General features: G+C 48.1%; 1 protein-coding gene across 1 annotated transcript; it reads right to left on the bottom strand.

Annotated features, from left to right (window-relative positions):
- Window positions 1–962: 962 nt before the first annotated feature.
- Window positions 963–20,306, bottom strand: VCP (valosin containing protein). Its single transcript, XM_004581019.3, has 17 exons — window positions 19,476–20,306; window positions 13,354–13,465; window positions 12,999–13,171; window positions 11,279–11,421; window positions 10,693–10,823; window positions 9,469–9,600; window positions 7,920–8,022; window positions 6,053–6,186; window positions 5,837–5,972; window positions 5,410–5,522; window positions 4,873–5,037; window positions 4,660–4,782; window positions 4,187–4,399; window positions 3,702–4,010; window positions 3,319–3,474; window positions 1,802–1,956; window positions 963–1,618 (listed from the first exon to the last, which is right to left on the bottom strand). The coding sequence occupies exons 1-17, from the start codon at window positions 19,490–19,492 to the stop codon at window positions 1,513–1,515; spliced, it is 2,421 nt and encodes an 806-aa protein (XP_004581076.1). The 5' UTR covers window positions 19,493–20,306; the 3' UTR covers window positions 963–1,512.
- Between the last annotated feature and the right edge of the window lie 504 nt (window positions 20,307–20,810).

The raw sequence follows: 20,810 nt of genomic DNA, 5'->3' as shown, positions 1-20,810 counted from the left end.
CACCGACCACAGCCTGGTCTTTTTTTTTTTTTTTTTTTTTTGTCTAGTGTAAGTGCCACAACCAAAACCCCAGAAATAGCGAGGGATTATTTTGGTTCTGGGTCAATACAGAAGATGCTCTAAAGCCACTGTTCGGGCAAAACCTTCAACAAACCATCTGAACAATCTGTAAGCAGAAAAGGGTATGCACTTCAGAAAAATCATTCCAATTCTAGAATTATGTAACAGCAAAAGCTGTTCCTTTTAATACAACCGCTACTATTTACATGAAGTGGAATATACTATATGTGATCCTCCATCAGGATGCTTGGGGTTCTCAGATGTATCCACCTGCAGCAAACCACATCTTTTTCTTAATATTTATTTATTTTTACTGGAAAAGCAGATTAGATTTAATAGAGGAGAGATAGAAAGATCTTCCAACCACTGGTTCAGTCCAAAAGTGGCAGAAATGGCCACAGCTGAGCTAATCCGAAGCCAGAAGCCAGAAGCCAGGAGCCTCTTCCTTATCTCCCACGTGGATGCAGGGTCCCAAGGCTTTCAGTCATACTCCTCTGCTTTCCCAGGGCACAAGCGGGAACTAGGAGGGAAGTGAAGCACTGGAACATAAACTCGCACCTACAGGATCGCAGCGCTTGAAGGGGGAGGATTTAGCTAAGCCATTGGGCTGGGCCCATGATCTTCAGGACACCCCAGTCAGGTCCTCAGTCAGGATTAGGGAGCCCTTCAGGTGGAGTAATGCCACATTCTTCGCAAGAGCTCCATCAGGCTAGCTCCTCCACTGCTGTCCTGTTCACTGATGGCACAGATGCAAGTTGGGGCAGCAGGAGATGATGGTAACCAAAAGGGAAGAGGGTATAACCTTACTTCCAGGACTGCACACTGGAACTATGGCGTGGTGGCGAGAGGCAGCCAAGGCCCTTCCCAGGCAAAGAAGCAGGCACGGGGCCACCACTCAGGCATCATTTTGACCCAACATTTATTGTCCTTTTATAACATGTCATTTTTTTTTGGTTTAGAAACTGCTTGTGATTAGTTTTCCAACAATAACTCAAAAGCATGTAAAATAAAAACCTACTCTCTATATATAAACACTCAGCAACTGTGGCCCCTCACACACCTACCCAGATTGGATAAAGGGAAGGGAGAGCTTGGGCAGTCTCGAGTGAAGTGCAGATGCCTTCTGTGGGGGCAGCACTAGTGCCTGGGTTTGCATCCCACACAGGTAACCCGCACTGCTTCAAACTATGAAAGAAATAGCCTAGGCCCAAGGCCCAATCCCTGTTGGTAACTCACTCTCCGCCTCCCAAATGAAAATTACTTTTATTTTTATCGTTTTTGTATTTTTTTGCAACAGAAACCCCATGTCCAGAGTCTGACTGTAGCCGAACTGTTCAGACTGAAGAATGAAGCAGGCCGTGGGCGCACCCCTGGTCCCTCCTGGGCAAGCGCCCCCACCCCCTGGGAACAAGGTCCAGCCAGGCCAGCTTGCTGCATGCTGGCTAGTGTCACTTAACCATACAGGTCATCATCATTGTCTTCTGTATACACACTGCCGCCTGTGCCGCCTCCACTGCCCTGACTGGGGCCAGCTCCACCCTGGTTCCCTGAAGGAAATCTGTGTACAAGAGCAGAGGCAAAAAACAAAGTTAGGACAGGATAGGAAAAAAAAAAAAAGAAGAAAAAGAAGAAAATCTGTGTAGGATTTTTACAACTATCCCTCCAGCAGCCTTAAAATTCCAACACCGAGTTTGAAAAGGCACCCAAGGCAACATAGGCACCACCCACTACCCTCAGTTACCTGAAGCTGCCAAAGCCTCGACTCTGCTGCAGGGTTTGGGCAAACATCTCGTATTTCCGAATGTCATTGTCACTGACAGAGCGGCGGGCAAAACGCATGGCTTCCTCAAAGTGGTCACGGCGAATCTCTGGCACTGGATCATCCTCTTCTACTTCCTGCAGTGTCAGTAAGAAGACCATCAGGGCTAGTTTTAAGGCTCAGTCTAAACTCAATTCCTGACGCCCCTACGGTGGCTTAAGTTTATCAGTTTGCCTGCCCCTCCAAACCCAACCCACACTTCCTCCTAAGATTGAATCACTGCTCTCCTTAATGCATCGATGCATTCTGGAAAAAAGCAAACTAGAGATAGGAAGATCGTTATCAGTGGTTTCCAGGGGGCTTAGGAGTGGAAGATGTTGACTAAAATGGCTTAAAGGAACTTTCTAGAATAGAAATTTCTGTGCTTCAACTGTGATAATAGACTCTAAAAAGCATGGAAATTGGGGATCAGCATTGTTGCCTAGAGGGCTTAAGCTATCATGCCAGCACCCCCGAGGACCAATTCAAGTCCCATTTGCTCCAGTTTGGATCCAGTTCCCTGCTAATGCTCCTAGGAAAGTAGCTAACGATGGCCCAAGTCCTTGGGTCCCTATATTCATGTGGGAGACCCAGAAGAAGCTCCAGGATGCTGGCTTCCAACTGGCTCAGCTTCAGCTGTTGTAGCCATTTGAGGAGTGAACCAGTGGATGGAAGATCTCTGTCTCTCCTCTGTAAAATCTGCCTTTGAAATAAGAACAAATCTTTATAAAAGGTTAAAGCATAAAAATTGTTACATGAGAGTGTATTTTACTGATCTATACGTCAATAAATCTGAAACTTAAAGCTAGGACTTGAGCAAACCATGCAACTGCATTTCCCTTTATCCATGTCTCAGTATGTTCTTCAAAGCCAGGTTCAAACCTTATCTCTTGCACTGAGGCCCCCCCAAATGCCTGCAATTATGAAATGGCTTCCTAGGATTAGAGCTTCTATTTCTAAGCTCCCTGCGGGAGGTGGGAGGCAGAACACACATCATAGGTGCCTTCCAAAAGGTAAAGAAAGCCATTTACTCACTAAGTCCTAAAGATAATGTCAGGATACAATTAGAAACTAGTGAAATGATGCAAGTCCTTTCCTTCTCTCCCTCTCTCTCATCATTCAGCAGGTGTGTGGATCCCTTCCCCACCACCCAAAGATGCATCTATAGATCCCAGGCCTGAAGCTCTGTGCTCCTCCGCCCTCCGCCCCATTGCTTTTCTGCTTGCACTATCATATTTTGATCTCTCTAGGACCTAATTTGGACTGAGCATACACAGCAGCCTACCCATCTCAGCCTTCTTCCAGATTAAACAGGTTCACCTTAGTGCTTTCTTTGGTGCTCCAATAAACATCTTATCAGAGGCGTTTCCCAATACCATGCTCTCTCAATTCCAGGACATGGTGGCAACCGTTGCCTGACTCCCCAGTCTGAGATAGCTGGGAAAAAGATGCAAACTTACCATGGCTGATGGGTTTGTCTGCCTCTCCCGTTCTCGCCTAATTTCACTCTCGATGGATTCACGGATGGCCAGTTTGCAAGCACGTTGGCAAATCTCTGTTAAGTCAGCTCCAGAGAAGCCATTAGTCATCTTAGCCAGGAATTCCAAATCCACATCCTAATAAGAAGCAAAACAACAGCTAACTTAACATTTAGCCTTTCCTTCCAAGGAATATAGGATCTTTGGGGGTACTCAAGCATTCAACTCCAGTCTGCCCATGTTTTGCCAATCCATTTTACTCCTTTAGATAACTGTATTCCTTCAGATATTTCACTTTTCTCTGACACCAACTCCAACCTCAGAAACCCCCTTAGAAGCCCAATGGCCTGGGGCCCCACACGTGCCTTGGCAACAGGAGACTTGCGCAGGTTGGCCTTGAGGATGGCAACACGGGACTTCTCGTCAGGAAGTGGGATGTAGATAAGCTGATCAAGACGGCCAGGTCTCAATATGGCAGGATCAATGATATCAGGCCTGTTGGTAGCGCCAATGATGAACACATTCTTTTTCGTGGACATGCCATCCATCTCTGTCAGGATCTGGTTGATGACTCGGTCGGCAGCCCCACCACCATCCCCAATGTTACCACCACGAGCCTTGGCAATTGAATCAAGCTCATCAAAGAACAGTACACAGGGAGCAGCTTGGCGGGCCTATGGGATGAACAGACTCAATTACCAAAGTGCAGATTTTAGATGAAAAACAAAATACCATTCATTGCCCCTGCTCAGTTACCAGGAATAAGATGGTTTTCACTCTAAAAGAAACTGCCTCTATCCCTATGCTGCCCCAAGCAAGAGAAAGGATAATCCATCCTCCTATAGCTTACCTTGTCAAATATTTCCCTAACATTGGCTTCAGATTCCCCAAACCACATGGTGAGCAGCTCAGGACCCTTGATGGAGATGAAGTTGGCCTGACATTCATTTGCAATGGCCTTGGCCAGCAAGGTTTTGCCACATCCAGGAGGCCCATAGAAAAGGACTCCCTTGGAGGGTGTCATGCCAAACTTGAGGAATTTGTCAGGATGCTCCACAGGATACTAGAAGAAAATAAAACAAAGGATTCAAGCGCTAACTCCATACTCTGTAAGAAAACAGAAGCATTTTTCAATCATTTCGTAGTGCACTCTGTGGTATAAAATATAGGTTCTGTGGCAACAGCTAAACTTTTTACAGCCTGAAATTCTAAGAGGGGAAGCTTCACGGTTGTGACAACTCTGCAACATGATGAAACTCTGAAACCACTCAGGTCAACTTCAATGAACTGGGCAGTGATTCACTCTGGACCAAGTCACTCTACCTGGACCAACTCCTGAAGTTCACGTTTGACATCCTCCAGTCCCCCAATGTCTTCCCAGGTTACTTGTGGTACTTCTACCACAGTTTCCCGTAGTGCTGATGGGTTGCTCTGACTTAAGGCCCACTAAAAGAGGGAGGAAAATGGAAATGAGACCAATGAGCAGACGGATCAAAGTACGTACGAGTGTCCCTGAGGCAGGGGCATGACCCTTACCCTGAAGTCATCCATAGTAACTGCCAGGGAGTTCATGACCTCAGCGTCGATGGTCTCATCCTCTAGGTCAATGAGATCCATCTTCTTGCGGATGGCCTGTAGAGCAGCCTCGGAACACAGGGCTGCTAAGTCAGCACCCACGTGCCCATGAGTCTCATTGGCTACCTGCAGAAAGAAGATCCACTCAACTAATGCTGTCTCAGAGATTGAGCTGCCTTAGTAGGCTTGAAAACAACAGAATCCTGGCCCCTTCCCCTAGGTCATCCCACATCCGTAACTAGCAGATCCTGTGCCAGCTAAAGTTTAAATACTCAAAAAGTCTGAGACTTGAAGCATGGAAATAAAACTGCCCCAACAATTCAAGTTTACTTTCAACATACATGCTAACTTCAATTCCCTGAATTCAATCTCCTTTCTCCCGCCCATAACTCAAAAAACAATCTAATCATATCTTAAGTCCATGTCCCCAGCCAGTTCCCTACAAAATGCCGGGGAAAAGATATCCTAACTCCTGGTCAGCTCTCATCAGCACTCCACCTGTTCCAGGTCCACATCGTCTGCGAGCTTCATGTTCTTGGTATGGATCTGAAGAATTTCCAAGCGTCCTGTAGCATCAGGGATTCCAATATCTACCTCCCTATCAAAGCGACCTGTGGAACATTGTGTAAACATAGACAGGACTCATTTCTGGACCAGAGGGAAAAGGAGACACTAAAGTGATTGAGCATCACAGTTAACCCAGAGCCACATTGGCAGTAGCACAGAAAGTCCCCAAGTCTCAGGCCAACCAAGATAGGCAGTCACTCTACACAGGACACAGCACTGCACTCTACACAGACCCATTCATTGCAAAGAACAAGAAATCCTTAGAATGAGGGGACTCATTTGAAGGATAGAGACTAAACTCAGTACTACCATCTCCACAGGAGCAAAGACAGGGTTGAGAAACACCTGGGGTCCTTACCAAATCGCCGCAGGGCTGGATCAATGCTGTTGGGTCTGTTAGTTGCTGCCATAACTATTACATGTGCTCTCTGCTTCAGGCCATCCATAAGGGTCAACAACTGTGACACAATACGCCGCTCCACTTCCCCATGAGTCTGTCAGGACAGACGTCTGGTCAGAAGCAACGTCAGGATCTCTTATCCCCCCACCATTCCCTCAGGTCAACTCCTCCTACTTTCTCTCTTTTGGGAGCAATGGCATCCAGTTCATCAATGAAAATAATGGCAGGAGCATTCTTCTCAGCTTCCTCAAAGGCTTTACGAAGGTTGCTCTCTGACTCGCCAGCCAACTTGCTCATGATCTCAGGACCTGAAAGAATATGAAATGAACACAAGGACAAAATTACATTTCCAATCCCAAAACCAATCAGTCGTTTCATCTGCCCCCAGACTAAACAAATCTTGGGTGAGAAGATATTAACTCCTGTCCGCTCTCCCACAATCTCTGCCAGGTATTATATTAGTATACCCAGGCTGGAGAGATCAAATACACTCTTTCAAAGTATACAGATTGGGCCCAGTGGCGTGGCCTAGCAGCTGAAGTCCTCACCTTGAAAGCCCCGGGATCCCATATGGGCGTCAGTTCTAATCCCGGCAGCTCCACTTCCCATCCCGCTCCCTGTTTGTGGCCTGGGAAAGCAGTTGAGGACGGCCCAAAGCCTTGGACCCTGCACCCGCGTGGGAGACCTGGAGGAAGTTCCTGGCTCCTGGCTTCAGATCGGCACAACGCCAGCTGTTACACGCACTTGGGGAGTGAATCATCGGACGGAAGATCTTCCTCTCTATTTCTCCTCCTCTCTGTATATCTGACTTTGTAATAAAAATAAATAAATCTTTAAAAAAAAGTACACAGATCACAGAAGATGCTCTGAAACCTCTGGCGGCAGTGGGATAACACATACAAGATGGATCTCCAGAAGCTTAATATTCTGTTTAAAGACATGTGTCTCAGATTATCTTCCCTAAAGCTTTCAAATAGGCATGTACCATTTGAACATAAATGTGGTGCTGGCACTGTGGCACTGCCTGCAAGGCCAACATCCCATATGAGCACTAATTCATATCCTGGCTGCTCCTTCTGATTCAGCACCCTACTAATGGCCTGGGAAAGCAGCAAAACATGACCCAAGCAATTTGGTCCCTGCCACCAATAGTGGGAGACCCAGAAGAGGTTCCTAGCTTCAGCCTGGATCAACTTGGGTCCTTGGGACATTTGAGGAGTGAGTCAGTAAATGAAAGATCGTTCTCTGAAACTCTTTCAAATAAACGAATAATTAAAAAATAAGATAAACGGAGCTAGCATTCCACATGGGCACCAAATCACATTCCAGCTGCTCTGTTTCCGAGTCCACTCCCTACTAATGAACCTGGGAGAAACGCAAAGGACGGCCCAAGTGCTTGGGCCCTATACCTATATAGGAGACACAAATAAAGCTTCTGGATTTTTTTTTAATATTTACTTACTCTTATTACAAAGTCAGATATACAGAGAGCAGGAGAGAGACAAAGATTTTCGTTCTGATGATTCACTCCCCAAGTGATTTTAACAGCCGGTGCTGTGCCAATCCAAAGCCAGGAGCCAGGAACCTCCTCCAGGTCTCCCACATGGATGCAGGGTCCCAAGGCTTTGGACCGTCCTCGACTGCTTTCCCAGGCCACAAGCAGGGAGCGGGATGGGAAGTGGAGCTGCCAGGATTAGAACTGGCGCCCATATGGGATCCCAGCATGTTCAAGGCGAGGACTTCAGCTGCTAGGCCACAGTGCTGGGCCCAAGCTTCTGGATTCTGCCTAGCCTAGCCCTGTCTCTTGTCATTTGGGGAGAGAGCCAGAGGATAAAAGATCTCATTCCTTCTCTAATTTTGCCTTTCAAATAAATAAATTCTTAAAAAGAAAAAATCTTCCACTTGCTATTGACCTCTCTACAATGTAGCCCACAGAACAAAGATACTAAAGCGTGCATGAGGGGGTAACTACAAATGGATGTATCACGGAGCTGTGCAGGTTAGAGCTGGGTCTAGACAGATACAAATCAAAATCTCTTACCATTGATCAAGAAAAAGAAGGCCCCAGTCTCATTTGCCACAGCTCGGGCAATCAGGGTCTTCCCTGTTCCAGGAGGTCCATACAGCAAGATTCCCCGCGGTGGCTAAGGACCAAAAGCATAGTTAGATTTACTGACTCCCAATGTCTCTACTGCACTCACCCTAAAATGGATTAACTAGGTCTCTAGAAAGGCTGAGAATCAGTGTTCAATCTTGACATCATTAAGAATAAATCTGAATACAGCAATAAGACACCCTTTTGAATGCCTGCATCCTATATCATAGTGCCTGGGTGGAATCCCAGCTCCACTTGTAGCTTCCTGTTAATCTGCACCCATAGACAGGAGATGATGGCTCAAGTACTTGGGTTCCTGCCACATGGAACCAAATTCAGAACCAAATTCCTGAGTTTGATTCCTTGTTTCAGACTGGCCCAGCTGAAGCAGGCATTTAGGCAATGAATCAGAAGATGGGAAATATCTCTTTGCCTTTCAAATAAAATGGAAACAAATATTTAAACTGATCTACTCAATTCAATTTAAAAACAAGAATAAGCCCTTAGTAACAAAGGCTAGGCAGACCTTTTGCCTTAGGCCATACTTTGTCCTATCACCAGCAGGGTACCTACTACCAGGAAGCTGTTAACATTTATTGACTAAGTGTGTAACTTGCCCAAAATACAGAGAATCACCTTAAGAGACTCTTCTCTGAGAATCTGCAAAGCTTGGGTCTAGAGAAAATCAAGAAGTCTTTATGCCAAGGACTCCATCTTAGAAAGATGAAGAGATAAAAGCATGAAGCCATTTAAGACAGGCAGTGGAGGACAGCCCAGGTGCTTGGGCCCCTACACCCACGTGGGAAACCTGGAGGAAGTTCCTGGTGCTTTCAGATCAGTTCAGCTCTAGCCATATGGAATGTGAAATAGCAGATGCAGGATTCTTCCTTCTCACTCTGCGACTTTCAAACAAAAAATATGTAAAATATTTTTTAAAAAGCAGGTAAGCAGGCTCTCTTCACTGCCTAAGGCTTCCTCACTACCGTAATCATAGTCTTCTATTTATTATCACGCTGGAACGCCTTTCCTTAGAGTCAACCGCAGGGTTCCAGATTATGACATCACTTGCGTGATGCTTACTAGGCAAAGCAGTAATTTCACCCTCAGTGTGTGCTATGACAGAGAATCAGGAAGCTACAGTGCAAAGTAATTCTCAAATATCTTAGATTCAAGTCCCTTTACATCGCACACTTCTATTGGTGGCCATACTATAAAAACAGGTATAAACTCTACTGAGTTTTAGTAGGATCCATAACAATAATTATTACATTTTTTTAAAGATACAAAAGACAATATATGCAACAGAGAACTAAATCTGCTCTGTTCTAGACCATCAGTACCTTTAATGAATTTAGAGCCTTCAATAAGTCCAGACCATATTATTGCCTCTAATCAAGACAAATAATGAAAAGCATGTATGAAAACCTCCCAGGATGAGACACAGAATTCATTAATCACCACCCGAGACAGGATCCACAGAGCCAGGAACGCTCACCTTCACACCAATTGCCTTGAAGAGGGCAGGATGTCTCAAGGGCAGCTCCACCATCTCCTTTATCTGAGCTAGCTGCTTCCTGCAGCCACCAATGTCATCATAACCTACTTCATTCAAGGATTCCTCCTCATCCTGAACATGGAAGAGACAAAGAAGGCAGGCAGGAACACTGTATTATTAGAAGTTGAGTACCTCCAAATTATTACACTAGATGAAGATTTCTTCTCTAGGGTCAGCGCTGTGGCATAATGGCTTAAGCCTCTGCCTGTCGTGATCATATTTCATTATCGGCGGGGCTGCTCTGTTTCTGATCCAGCTCCATGCTAAGGCTGCTAGGAAAGCAGCAAAGAATGGTCCAATTCCCTGGGCCCCTAAACCCATATGGGAGACCAAAAAGCTCCAGTTTCCTGGCCTCAAATTGTCCCAGTTCTAGTCACTGCAGCCACTGGGGAGTAAACCAGCAGATGGAAGCTCTCACTCATGCTCTATAAATCTGCCGTTCACATAAATATAAATAGTCTTCTCTAAACTTCTTACGCCTCAAAGAACTAAAACTTCCAAAACAAAGATTTCTAACACAACCTTTCCCTTTCACATTGCCTTTAGTCCTGTTGGGAATGGTTCCTTGAAGCCTGAAGCTGTAAACCTTAGGAATAAGGAGAGCTTCACAGCATCATAGCTTTATTTCAACAATTATCCTAGTGACATATATCTTTAGGGTTCATCTAGATTTTAAAAATTCCTGGTATTAGGCCTGGCGTGGTAGTCTAATGGCTAAAGTCCTTGCTGTGCAAGCTCCAGGATGCCACATAGGTACCAGTTCATACCACGGCTACATTTCCTTTCTTGCTCCTTGCTTGTGGCCTGGGAAAACATAGAGGACAGTTCAAAGCCTTGGGATACTGCACCCACGTGGGAGACCCAAACAAGTTTCTGGTCCCTGGATTCTGATCACCGCTGTGGCTACTTGGGGACTGAACCAACGGATGTAAGATCTTTCTCTCCGTAAATCTGCCTTTCCAATAAAAATAAATAAATAAATAAAAAATTCCTGGTATTAAGTACCTGGTAAAACACTCAACTCTGACTCCCAGAATAAAGAAATAAATCAGACTTAAACAGATAAATGGATGGGAAATTTCCCTACCACTAGAAAACCACTTAGTCCCAGAAAGTACCCACTGAGTAATAACGGAATTAGTGATGGAATCGGGAGAAACCCACCTCTCGTTTGATAGGCTCCCCTTCACAGTGGATCACTGTGTCTGGAGCAACAATGCAGTAAGGGCTGGGATCCGTCTCTACTACTTTGAACTCCACAGCACGCATCCCACCACGGACAAGGAAAATGTCTCCTATATGAAAACAAGCAATACAAGCACAGCTAGAGGTATCAATTATAAGGATAGGTGAAAATTTCTCAAGAGACTCTGGGATCTAAAATATCAAGTTCATAACCTATCATTCTTATATCCTTAAACACACAGCAAGAATTAAAAAGTTGAAAAGTCCTGGTGATACTTAAATTAAGAGTGAACAAAATCTAATGTGCCATGAGTCAGTTTTGGCTTCTGAGGTACAGATAACTCATGCTCTTACTACAATCACTAACTATAGATACACACTTTGGTCTGTGTGACACAGCCAAAATGGAAGATTTTCTTAAAGGAATAGCTTTTACAAAAACAGGAAAAGACAGAAACATTGCAAAGATGCGTATGTGTGCCTAACTATGAAAACTTCCCAATGTTTACTTTCTAAGTATCCCTATAACCATCCTTACACTCAATCCCTCCCAATTATCTCTTACCTTTCCGGATGGGTCGATAAGCTTCCAGGAAGTATGGTTTAAGGTATACCTCAAACAGATTGCCAGTGATGCCTTCCACTGTGTCGTCAATGGGCAGCACATGGATGCGTTTGCCATACTTCACATCAGGGCATGGCTGGATGCTGAGGATGACAAGCAGACTCCACATTACCAACCACACTGCAGCCCCAAGTACTGCAACTCCAAAAGGGCCTGGCAGAGACAACTGATGGCAATTCAAAGAAACGCAGAGATGGGCTGAAGTGAACAGAGGGAGGAAAACAGGCAGGAATAAAGGCAAATAAACAGCAAAGCAGAGCTAAGACAACTCACATTCAGCTGGAGAAGCCTCAAGCGCAGCCAACTCCCAATCAATGAGCCCAAATCAAGAACATTTTAGAATATCCATAAAAAAGACATGTGGGGCTTACAATGAAGGAATTCCAAAGACAGCCCTCCTAGCTAATACTAGCAACCCAGTATTATACACAGACTTCAATCTAGTCTCAAGAATCAAGAAAATAAAGCAAGCAAAAAAAAAAAAAAAGGAATGTAAGCCAGAAAATCAGAACACCTTGATAGAGTGCCAAGATCCCCATCCTTCCCGCCCCCAGAAGAAACTCCACGAAAAACAAACACTTCAGATGATACCAGTCAAGAGGTGGGTGGTTAGGAAAAAGAAGGAGGCAAGAGAGGATTCCAAGATGGGAGGGCCTCTTGCCTACAGTTACACAAAAACAGGGGGGAAAAAATTCACACTTGAGAGATACCTCCACCCTAGGTAAACCTGGATTCTTAAAGACCTGATATGGGGCCAGCACTGCGGCACACCAGCTTAAGCTACTGGCATCCCATACAGAAGCCAGTTCGAGTTCTGGCTACTTCATTTCCCATCTAGCTTGCTGTTAAGGTGCCTGGGAAAGCAACATAGGAAAGCCTAAGTACTTGAGCCCCTGAACCCATGTGAAAAACCTGGAAGAAGCTCCCGATTCAGCATGGCACACCCCTAGTCACTGTGGCTTTCTGTGGAATGAGTCAGCAAACTGAATACCTCTCTCTGTTTCTCCCTATCCATCTTTCTAACCCTTTCAAACAAATAAAATAAATATTGAAAAAAGGGGGAAAAAAAAGGAAACCTGTTTCTCAGAAGTTAGAGCTAGTATTAAGAAGCAAGTGCAGGTTGAAATATTAACTGCTCCACTTCAGAACCAGGGCCCTTTATGTGTGCCTGGGAAAGCAGTTGATGATGGGACAGGTACCTGGCTCCCAGTGTTGGCCCAGTCCAGCTCAGGCTCTGTCCCTGTCACTCTGTCTTTCAAATAAATCTTAACAATAACAACAAAAACAAAATATCTGCTAGGCACCCACCCACCCTCCCTGGACCACATCCCCACCCCATTCCAAACACTAACACAAACTATTAATCGAACACAGCGATAAGGAGATTTGGTAGACACTCTCAAATGGCATTCAAAACCACTGTCTAAAGTAAAGCGAGTTAACACTACTAGTACAAAAAAATAAAGGCATCAAGAAAGTCCTAAAGGGTCATGCAGCTGTGGTTTTGAAGTCCCAGGAAGGCAGAATAGAGACCTAAAGACAACAATGAAATAGGAGTCTTCCCAAGGCCAGTAGGTTTCCTACAGGGTTACTCTGGTTAGAATGCAGGCTGTCTCTGGCCTCCCATCCCGGAGGGGCCAAGTAACCCACACACACACACCTGATGACATCCCCTAGGCGTACGCGCAGGTTATTCCGAACCACTCTATTCATTCGAATCTTCTCATCAGAACATGTGTCATCAGAAAGCACAATGCACACAGCTTCCCGCCTCTTCTTTCCTTTCAGCAACACTGTGTCACCTCGGAACAACTGCAGTTCATCCATCTTGGGCTGAGGAAAGAAGGTTAAGGCCTGTGGGTCACTGGACAGAAGGGGGTAAGCAGCAGCCCTGGAGGCTGGGATTCCCAGTAAGCCCCACTCTATCTGCAGTCACTGCAAGAAAAACAGGAAAGGAAACCAGGAAGTTCCTCAAGTAAGTGTGATGAGGAAGCAGGCCTGTGAACCCAACTTACCTGGGATAAGGACACCACGCTGTTGTCCTCATTAATGGCTTCATCAACAATTAACCGATTAGGACGGTTCTTCTGCTTGAGAATGGCTGTTGATAAGTCATCACCCTTTGAACTAGAAGAGGAAATGAAGTCAGTGCTAACAGACAATCCAGCCTGAAAAGGACCCACTAGTCTCTAAAAACCAGTTCAGAGTGGATGGGTAAAGCCATCCCTACACCAGAATTCAGATGAAGGGAATTCTGCTAAGGTCACAAGGAGCAATATCTAGTACAGATCACAGTCCTTGTTAGAGCAGCTCCTGGTGTTTTCAGTACCAGTGGCCCAGCTGCAAGGTCCAAAGTACTCCTGCCCCAGGTTCAAGGAGCTAGAGCCCAAGAATAACTGGAGACATAACAGAAATAAAGGTTGCACAGCAATTTTAAAAAGGTGTGAAACATTCTTCCCCCACCAATGGCCTTTCAGACATTTATAATATCATTCACAGTCCATACAAGATTATCAACTTAAAAATTAGCCTTTTGGGCCCGGCGCAATAATGTAGTGGTAAAAGTCCTTGCCTTGAACACACTGGGATCCCATATGATAGCTGGTTCTAATCCCGGTGGCCCTGCTTCCCATCCAGCTCCCTGCTTGTGGCCTGGAAAAGCAGTCGAGGACGGCCCAAAGCCGTTGCGACCACTTGGGGAGTGAATCATCGGATGGAAGATCTTCCTCTCTGTCTCTCCTCCTCTCTCTATATCTGACTTTGTAATAAAATAGATGTTTTTAAAAATTAGCCTTCTATGGATATATTGAAATTCTTTTAAATTAAAATTTTTTTATTGGAAAGGTAAATCTACAGAGAAGGAGACAGATCTTCCATCACTGTTTAACTCCCCAAGTGGCCACAATCACTGGAGCTGAGCCAATCCAAAGCCAGGGGCTTCTTCTGGGTCTCCCACATGGGTGCAGAGCCCCAAGATTTTGGGCCATCTTCTACTGCTTTTCCAAGCCACAAGTAGGGAGCTTGATGGGAAGTGGAGCACCCAGAACATGAAACAGCGCCCAAATGGGATCCCAGCATGCAAAAGGCGAGGATTTAACCTCTGAGCTTCTCTGCCAGGCCCAGATTTACTGAGTTTCATATCCTGCCTGCAGTTACCTTAGCAGTGACAGACCATATGACTTCATGGACCTTGTATGGCCCACGGGCCAGACATTCCTCACCCCTACACTGGGGTAGAAACCAGTCTTTTACTGTTTAAAACAGCAGTTAAGGGGCAGTGGTTCTGTTCTCAGACCTGTTGGGACTCAATTTCAGTCATGCCAATGTTAACCCATAGGACTTCGATATCTATAAAATGGAACCACAGCAGTACCTTCCTCCCACTTCAATGATTTTTGGTCACTGTTCTGTTTTGTTAAGATTCACTTCCCAACCTGGCGCAGTAGCCTAGCAGCTAAAATCCTTACATGCACCAGGATCCCATTTAGATCCTGGTTCCAATCCCAATGGCCCCACTTTCCATCCAGCTCCCTGCCTGTGGCCTGGGAAAGCAGTTAAGGATGGCCCAAAGCCTTGGGACACTGCATCCACGTGGGAGACTCAGAAGAGGCTCTGGGCTTCTGGCTTCAGATCGGTGCAGTTCTGACCACTGCAGCCACCTGAGGAAGGAATCAACAGACAGAAGATCTTCACCTTTGTCTTTCTCTATATATATCTACCTTTCCAATAAAAATAAATCTTAAAAGGAAAAAAACAATCACTTCCCGGGCCCAGCAACGTGGCCTAGCGGCTAAAGTCTTCGCCTCGAATGCACCAGGATCCCACATGGGCGCCGGTTCTAATCCTGGCAGCTTCTCTTCCCATCCAGATCCCTGCTTGTGGTCTGGGAAAGCAGTCGAGGATGGCCCAAAGCTTTGGGACCCTGCACCCGAGTGGGAGACCTGGAGGAGGTTCCAGGTTCCTGGCTTTGGATCGGTGCAGAACCGGCCTCGGCGCAGAACTGGCCCGTTGCGCTCACTTGGGGAGTGAATCATTGGACAGAAGACCTTCCTCTCTGTCTCTCCTCATCTCTGTTTATCTGACTTTGTAATATTAAAAAAAGAATAATCACTTCCCAAATGGCCACAATGGCCAAGCCGAAGCCAGGAGCTTCTTCCAGGTCTCCTACATGGGTACAGAGACCAAGGACTGGGTCATCCTCTGCTGCTTTCCCAGGTTCATTAGCAAAAAACTGGATTGGAAGTGGAACAGTCAGAACTCAAGCCAGTGCCCATATGGAATGCCAGCATCACATGTGGAGCCTGCTATGTATGCCACAACACTGCCCCAGATTTACTGTTTTAAGTTAAGATAATGTGGGGCCAGCGTTGCGGTACAATAGGTTAAGCCACCGTCCATGATGCCAGCATCCTATGTGACTGCCAGTCCTAGTTCAACCTCCTCTGCTTCCAATCCAGCTCCCTGTTGCTGCATCTGGGAGAACAGTGGATGATGGCCAGGACTGAATCCCAGGCTCCTGGCTTTGATCTGGCCCTGCCCTGGCTGTTTAGGGCATCTGGGAAAAAAACCAAACAGAAGACTTGTCTCTCCTCGATCTCACTCTGCCTTTCAAATAAATAAGTGAATCTTTTTTTAAAAAAATTATTTTAAAAAGTGTAGAATGGGGGTCTCAGGATGGGGCGTCTCATGCCTGGATCCCAGATGCCAGCCACCACGTGCATGTAGTGAGCTGTCCCCCGGGCCTGCCTGGGCTCCAGGGGCTGCTCCCTTCGGGGTGAGTACATCGAGGGGGGAAGTCTCTGTGACTGGGCAGGTCCGGGGCCCACCCGCCACCCTCATTGGGCGGTGAATGGGATTGGGGAGGGGCGCGACCTTGGGCCTGGGGGTTTAAACTTCCAGAGCCTCCCGGCTGCTGGTGGGTCTCAGGACGGGGCGTCTTGCTCGGATCCCCGATCGAAATGCTGGACTCAGAACCCTAACCAAGAAAAGACAGAAGACAGAACAGGCCAATCAACCAATCTCAGCTATATGTTGGCAGCGAAATACTGGGCAAACGGAGACTCTATGCTGGACTATGTCAATCAGTGGATTCTTCAAAGACCTCATCGTGCTTGGAGTGGCAAGACTGGCAGCAATTCATAACTGGTGAACCATTAAAACCACTTGAGCAAGAACCTCAGAGCATGCCCCTATATCCGGGACCTGGGGTGGGTGGGAAACTGGGTGGGCCTTCTCCCTTAATATCCCCCTTTAAACATGAAGGAAACAATATGGAAATAATAGTCTTACCCACTTTCCTATAGCCCTTGAATCTTTTTACCCTAATTAACTATGTAAAGATTGTCAAAAATATAATAGGAAAAAAGGATAGAAAAGTGTAGAATGTTCAATACAATGCATGACACATTATTTATTAATAATCACTATGATTAGCAAAAGCACTGAACTTTTCTTTCAATGAAATGAGTCAGCAACTTCTCTGAAAGCCCAGGGATGTAAGTCTGGGGTCACAATTGGGCCGAATTATTGGCTTTACCCCACTCAGAATAAACCCTTTGAACACCAAGCACAAATCCAGCATAGCCAGGAAAACCACCAACAGAGCTGGAACCTCCAGAAATTTTCCAATTCAAAATGCACTCCAGAGTGGAACTGCAAAGGCACAAAACTCCAAAAACTGAAAAACACCAAAGCATGGGGTAAATCCAAATCCCTCTTATCCAAATCAAGGTGGCCTGACTATAAACTATTTCCATCACTTTCCAGAAGATGACACCTCCTGGCTAGCTCACTTCCAGCCTCCACTCTCAGTGGGCCCTCCTTGGGAAGCACTCGCTCCCCAGTAAGGCTCCCGCCAGCCTGATCATTAGCCAAAACAGGCCTGACAGCATGGAAGAGAAAAAGCACTTCTCATTCAACAAACTGAGCGGGTGTCATGTGTCATGACAGGCACTGCTCTAGGAGCTGGGGAAACAGGACAGAATGGTATTTCCACTAGAACTATTCTCACAAATTGCAACAAGAAAGGGGAAAGATGCCTATGTTTTAGAATGGTGGGGTTGCGGGCCCGGCAGCGTGGCCTAGCAGCTAAAGTCCTCGCCTTGAAAGCCCCGGGATCCCATATGGGCGCCAGTTCTATTCCCGGCAGCTCCATTTCCCATCCAGCTCCCTGCTTGTGGCCTGGGAAAGCAGTTGAGGACGGCCCAATGCATTGGGACACTGCACCCGCATGGGAGACCCGGAAGAGTTTCCAGGTTCCCGGCTTCGGATCAGCGTGCATCGGCCCGTTGCGGCTCACTTGGGGAGTGAATCATCGGACGGAAGATCTTCCTCTCTGTCTCTCCTCCTCTGTGTATATCTGGCTGTAATAAAATGAATAAACCTTTAAAAAAAAAAAAAAAGAATGCTGGGAAGCTACCCAAGATTTAATATCTTCTATTCCCGACACAGCCAATCAGAAAAAAACTCCAAATTACCAAGGAGATAAAAGATGGGTCCAATTTATGAATTACTTCTCACCAAACCCCACTCATCCAACCAAACTGTGAAGGTTCAGCAGATGCTCTGGCCCGGCACCGTCCCCTTACCCACTGCCTTTAGCTAGATTCTAGGGGTAAAGTATCCTCAGCTCAAACTGGCCTGCTTCCTCAAAGGTGGCACTCGTGGCCAAGGACATCAGCCCAGCAATCAACCATCATCAACAGAGTCCTAGTCGCTCCTGCTCCCTGACCCATCCAAATACCCTGCCAGGAACTCCCCTGCTGCCTCCTTGAGGCAGAGGGCAGGGGCAGACAAAAACACCACAAAAATGCCAATGTCTGGGCAATATGATCTCTACTTTAGCTTCAAAGCTACATTCCAAGCAAACTTGCAACCTGCCTACCACTATCTATCCTGGCTCTGAGTTATCAGTGCAATGTCCTCACTTAAGCCCAAAATCAATAATCCCTGACCCATCAAGAGCCCTAAAGGAGCAAATGCAGTCTCCCAGGCTCCAGCCGTCATGCTGGCCATCACTCACCATCTGCAGAGTCAGGCCCTCCTCAGAACAGCATCAGCCCACAGAGGACTTGGAGGGGTTTCAGGGAAGAGTCAGCAACATGACCTCGTGCTTTACAAACTGCCTGTGATGCCAGTTGCCAAGAATTTCAGGTTCTTATTTTTGAATACAAAAGAGGCTATTTTAAGAACTCCTTCGTGGTTCTTTTAAAAACAATTTTACCCTGACTCAAAACTGTGAGAAAAAGGAACACACCTCTAAATGCCGGCCTCTTAGAAGCAGTTTCGGTAGGCTGCCTGTGACATGTGGGTTTTCCCCCCTCCCAGCCATCTAAACTGGAGTGAGCTGAGGTGGCCAGGTTTTACCTTACGTTTTCCTAAGGGGCCCAAAGTCCTAGGGATGAGACAGTTTCTCAATCTGGCTGCCTGGGGAAAGGGCCGTGTGTCTTTGAGTGCACTGGGCAACCTGCCCGTGTGTGTGAGACAGAGAAAGCCGAGATTCAGGTAGGTTTCTGAACTGTAAGGACGGGTATCCGAACTTGAGCGGGAAGCTACGAGGGTGGAGACACACTCTACCTCGGGCCCTCACATCCATTCAGGGAAGCTGCCTGCACAACATCGCGCCTCCCGAAGAAAAACTTGAAAAGGCCGTGAAGGCCCCGTCCCCACCCCGGGGCCTCCGCCGTCCCGGGGCTCCCGCCGCCTTCACGTGGCCCCGAGTCCACGCCCACCAGGCCGGGAAGGAGGCCTGAGGCGCGCCGGGCCTGCTCTGCCCGGGCGGCGGGGCGTCGGGGTCGGCAGCCCGGGCCCAAAGCCTCGAGGCCCCGCGCCGGCGGTAGGCAGGCCCGAAGTCAGGACCCGGGCCCGCAGGCCTCGGCCGCCCCGAGGGCGGGCCCCATCGGGCCGGCCGGGGCCTGCATGACACAGCACGATCCGGCCCGGGCTCCGGCCTAGGGGGCGCGCGGGCCCGCAGCCCGGCCCCGCCGGCTCGGCAGCCCCCCGGCCGCCCCTCACACTCTCCCGTTTTCCCGCCCTCGCTCTCTCGCGTCTCTCTCTCTCCTCAGGCCGGGCCGGGCCTACTCGGCGCGGCAGAGCCCCGCGGTGCGCGCCCCCGCAGCGAGCGCGCGCCCGCACTTACTCGGCTCCGGAGGCCATGGCGCGCGCCTCTCCCGGTCGGCGGCTGTGGCGGCCCACGGGTAACGGCTCCGAGGACTCGGCCGGAGCTTCGGCTCTCCCAGGCGAGAGACGAGAGAACGGGCGGCAAGCTGCGGGCGGCCTCCTTCGCCTCACGCTTCCTCCCGGCGGCGGGCGGGAGACACTGGCTCCTGGTCCGCGAGGGGGCAGCGGCAGCGACGAGCACGACGACGGCCGCAGACGCTTCGCCGAGACTGAGCTGAGAAGAGCCGAATCATCGGAAGGAAAGCTGCCCTCGCCTCAGCCAATCGACGCTGGCTCTGAGGCCTTCCGCCCGCCCCTCCGCACCTCTTCCCCAGCAACCCGGCGGTCGGAGCCAATCAGAAGATCCGCTGAGGGCCGGGCTCCCGCCTCAAGACGACAACACGCCTAGTAACGCCACGTCAATTGGCCGCAAGGCTACGCTTCCCCGACGGACTGGGATTCCCGGCCAATCAGAGGAAGGAATAGGGGCCCAATCGGCTGGAGAGAGGGGAGCCTTTAATCTCTCGGGGGCGGACTCTCCCACCTGGCTGCAGTTCATTGGCTCCTGAGCTTGTGCCCAGGAAGAACCTGGCACAATGGTTTGTACCTTGTATTGGTCTCGTACTGTGGCGGCGATAACCTAGACGCAGTTTCTCTTCCAGCCGGGGGCGCCTCCGATTCCCAGATCCCCTCCCCCACACCCTTCATCTTGCTCCCCGAAAACACAGGTTCCAGGCACCTCTGCTCCGCTCACTAGCACCCACTGCCCCGTTCGTGACACCCTCGGGTAACACTAATGCCACAGGCTTGACAGTTTTCTCCGTGTTTGGCGGTGCATGCGCCCCTTACGTTCCCGGAAGCGAGGGCATGCAAGGCTTTTAGGGATCAAAGGGCATCCACGTAACGCAGCAGGTTCAGTAGAGCCAAGGGCAGCAAGGAAAATGCATGCTGGGACTTGAAGTCCTGGGCCCCAAGCACTGGACAGTCATTCGTCACCCTAGTTAACAGGTAAGCTGTTAGTGGCCTGTCGACTCATGCACCTTCGCCCTGGACTGACCCCAGGTCATTTCCAGAATTTAGGATTAGGCAGAAGCTCTGCCTGTCCGCCATAACTGTGAAGTACCTGCCCTCATTTAGAGAGGTCCCAGCGCTACACGCAGCCTCTCACCATTTGGGGTGCTGGTTTTAAGCCACTGGAAGAAATAAAGCCACTGCTTGCTGCATTCGTGTTTCGCCAGCCTTTTCCTCGTGCCCCGATGGTGAGAGAGCACCTTGTGCACTTGGCAGCCACGAGCCATCCCACGCCAGTAATCCA

Source organism: Ochotona princeps, chromosome 14 (assembly GCF_030435755.1).
Source record: "Ochotona princeps isolate mOchPri1 chromosome 14, mOchPri1.hap1, whole genome shotgun sequence".
NCBI lineage: Eukaryota > Metazoa > Chordata > Mammalia > Lagomorpha > Ochotonidae > Ochotona > Ochotona princeps.
Note: the sequence above shows the minus strand (reverse complement) of the source record. Positions and strands in the feature narration are given on the sequence as shown.

Excerpts from the sequence above, each read along its gene's own strand:
- VCP (XM_004581019.3), bottom strand. Across the intron at positions 5,523-5,836 it reads TCCAGCCCTGCGGCGATTTG|GTCGCTTTGATAGGGAGGTA; the intron begins GTAAGGACCCCA and ends AATGTTCCACAG. Across the intron at positions 1,957-3,318 it reads AGACAAACCCATCAGCCATG|GAAGTAGAAGAGGATGATCC; the intron begins GTAAGTTTGCAT and ends CTGACACTGCAG.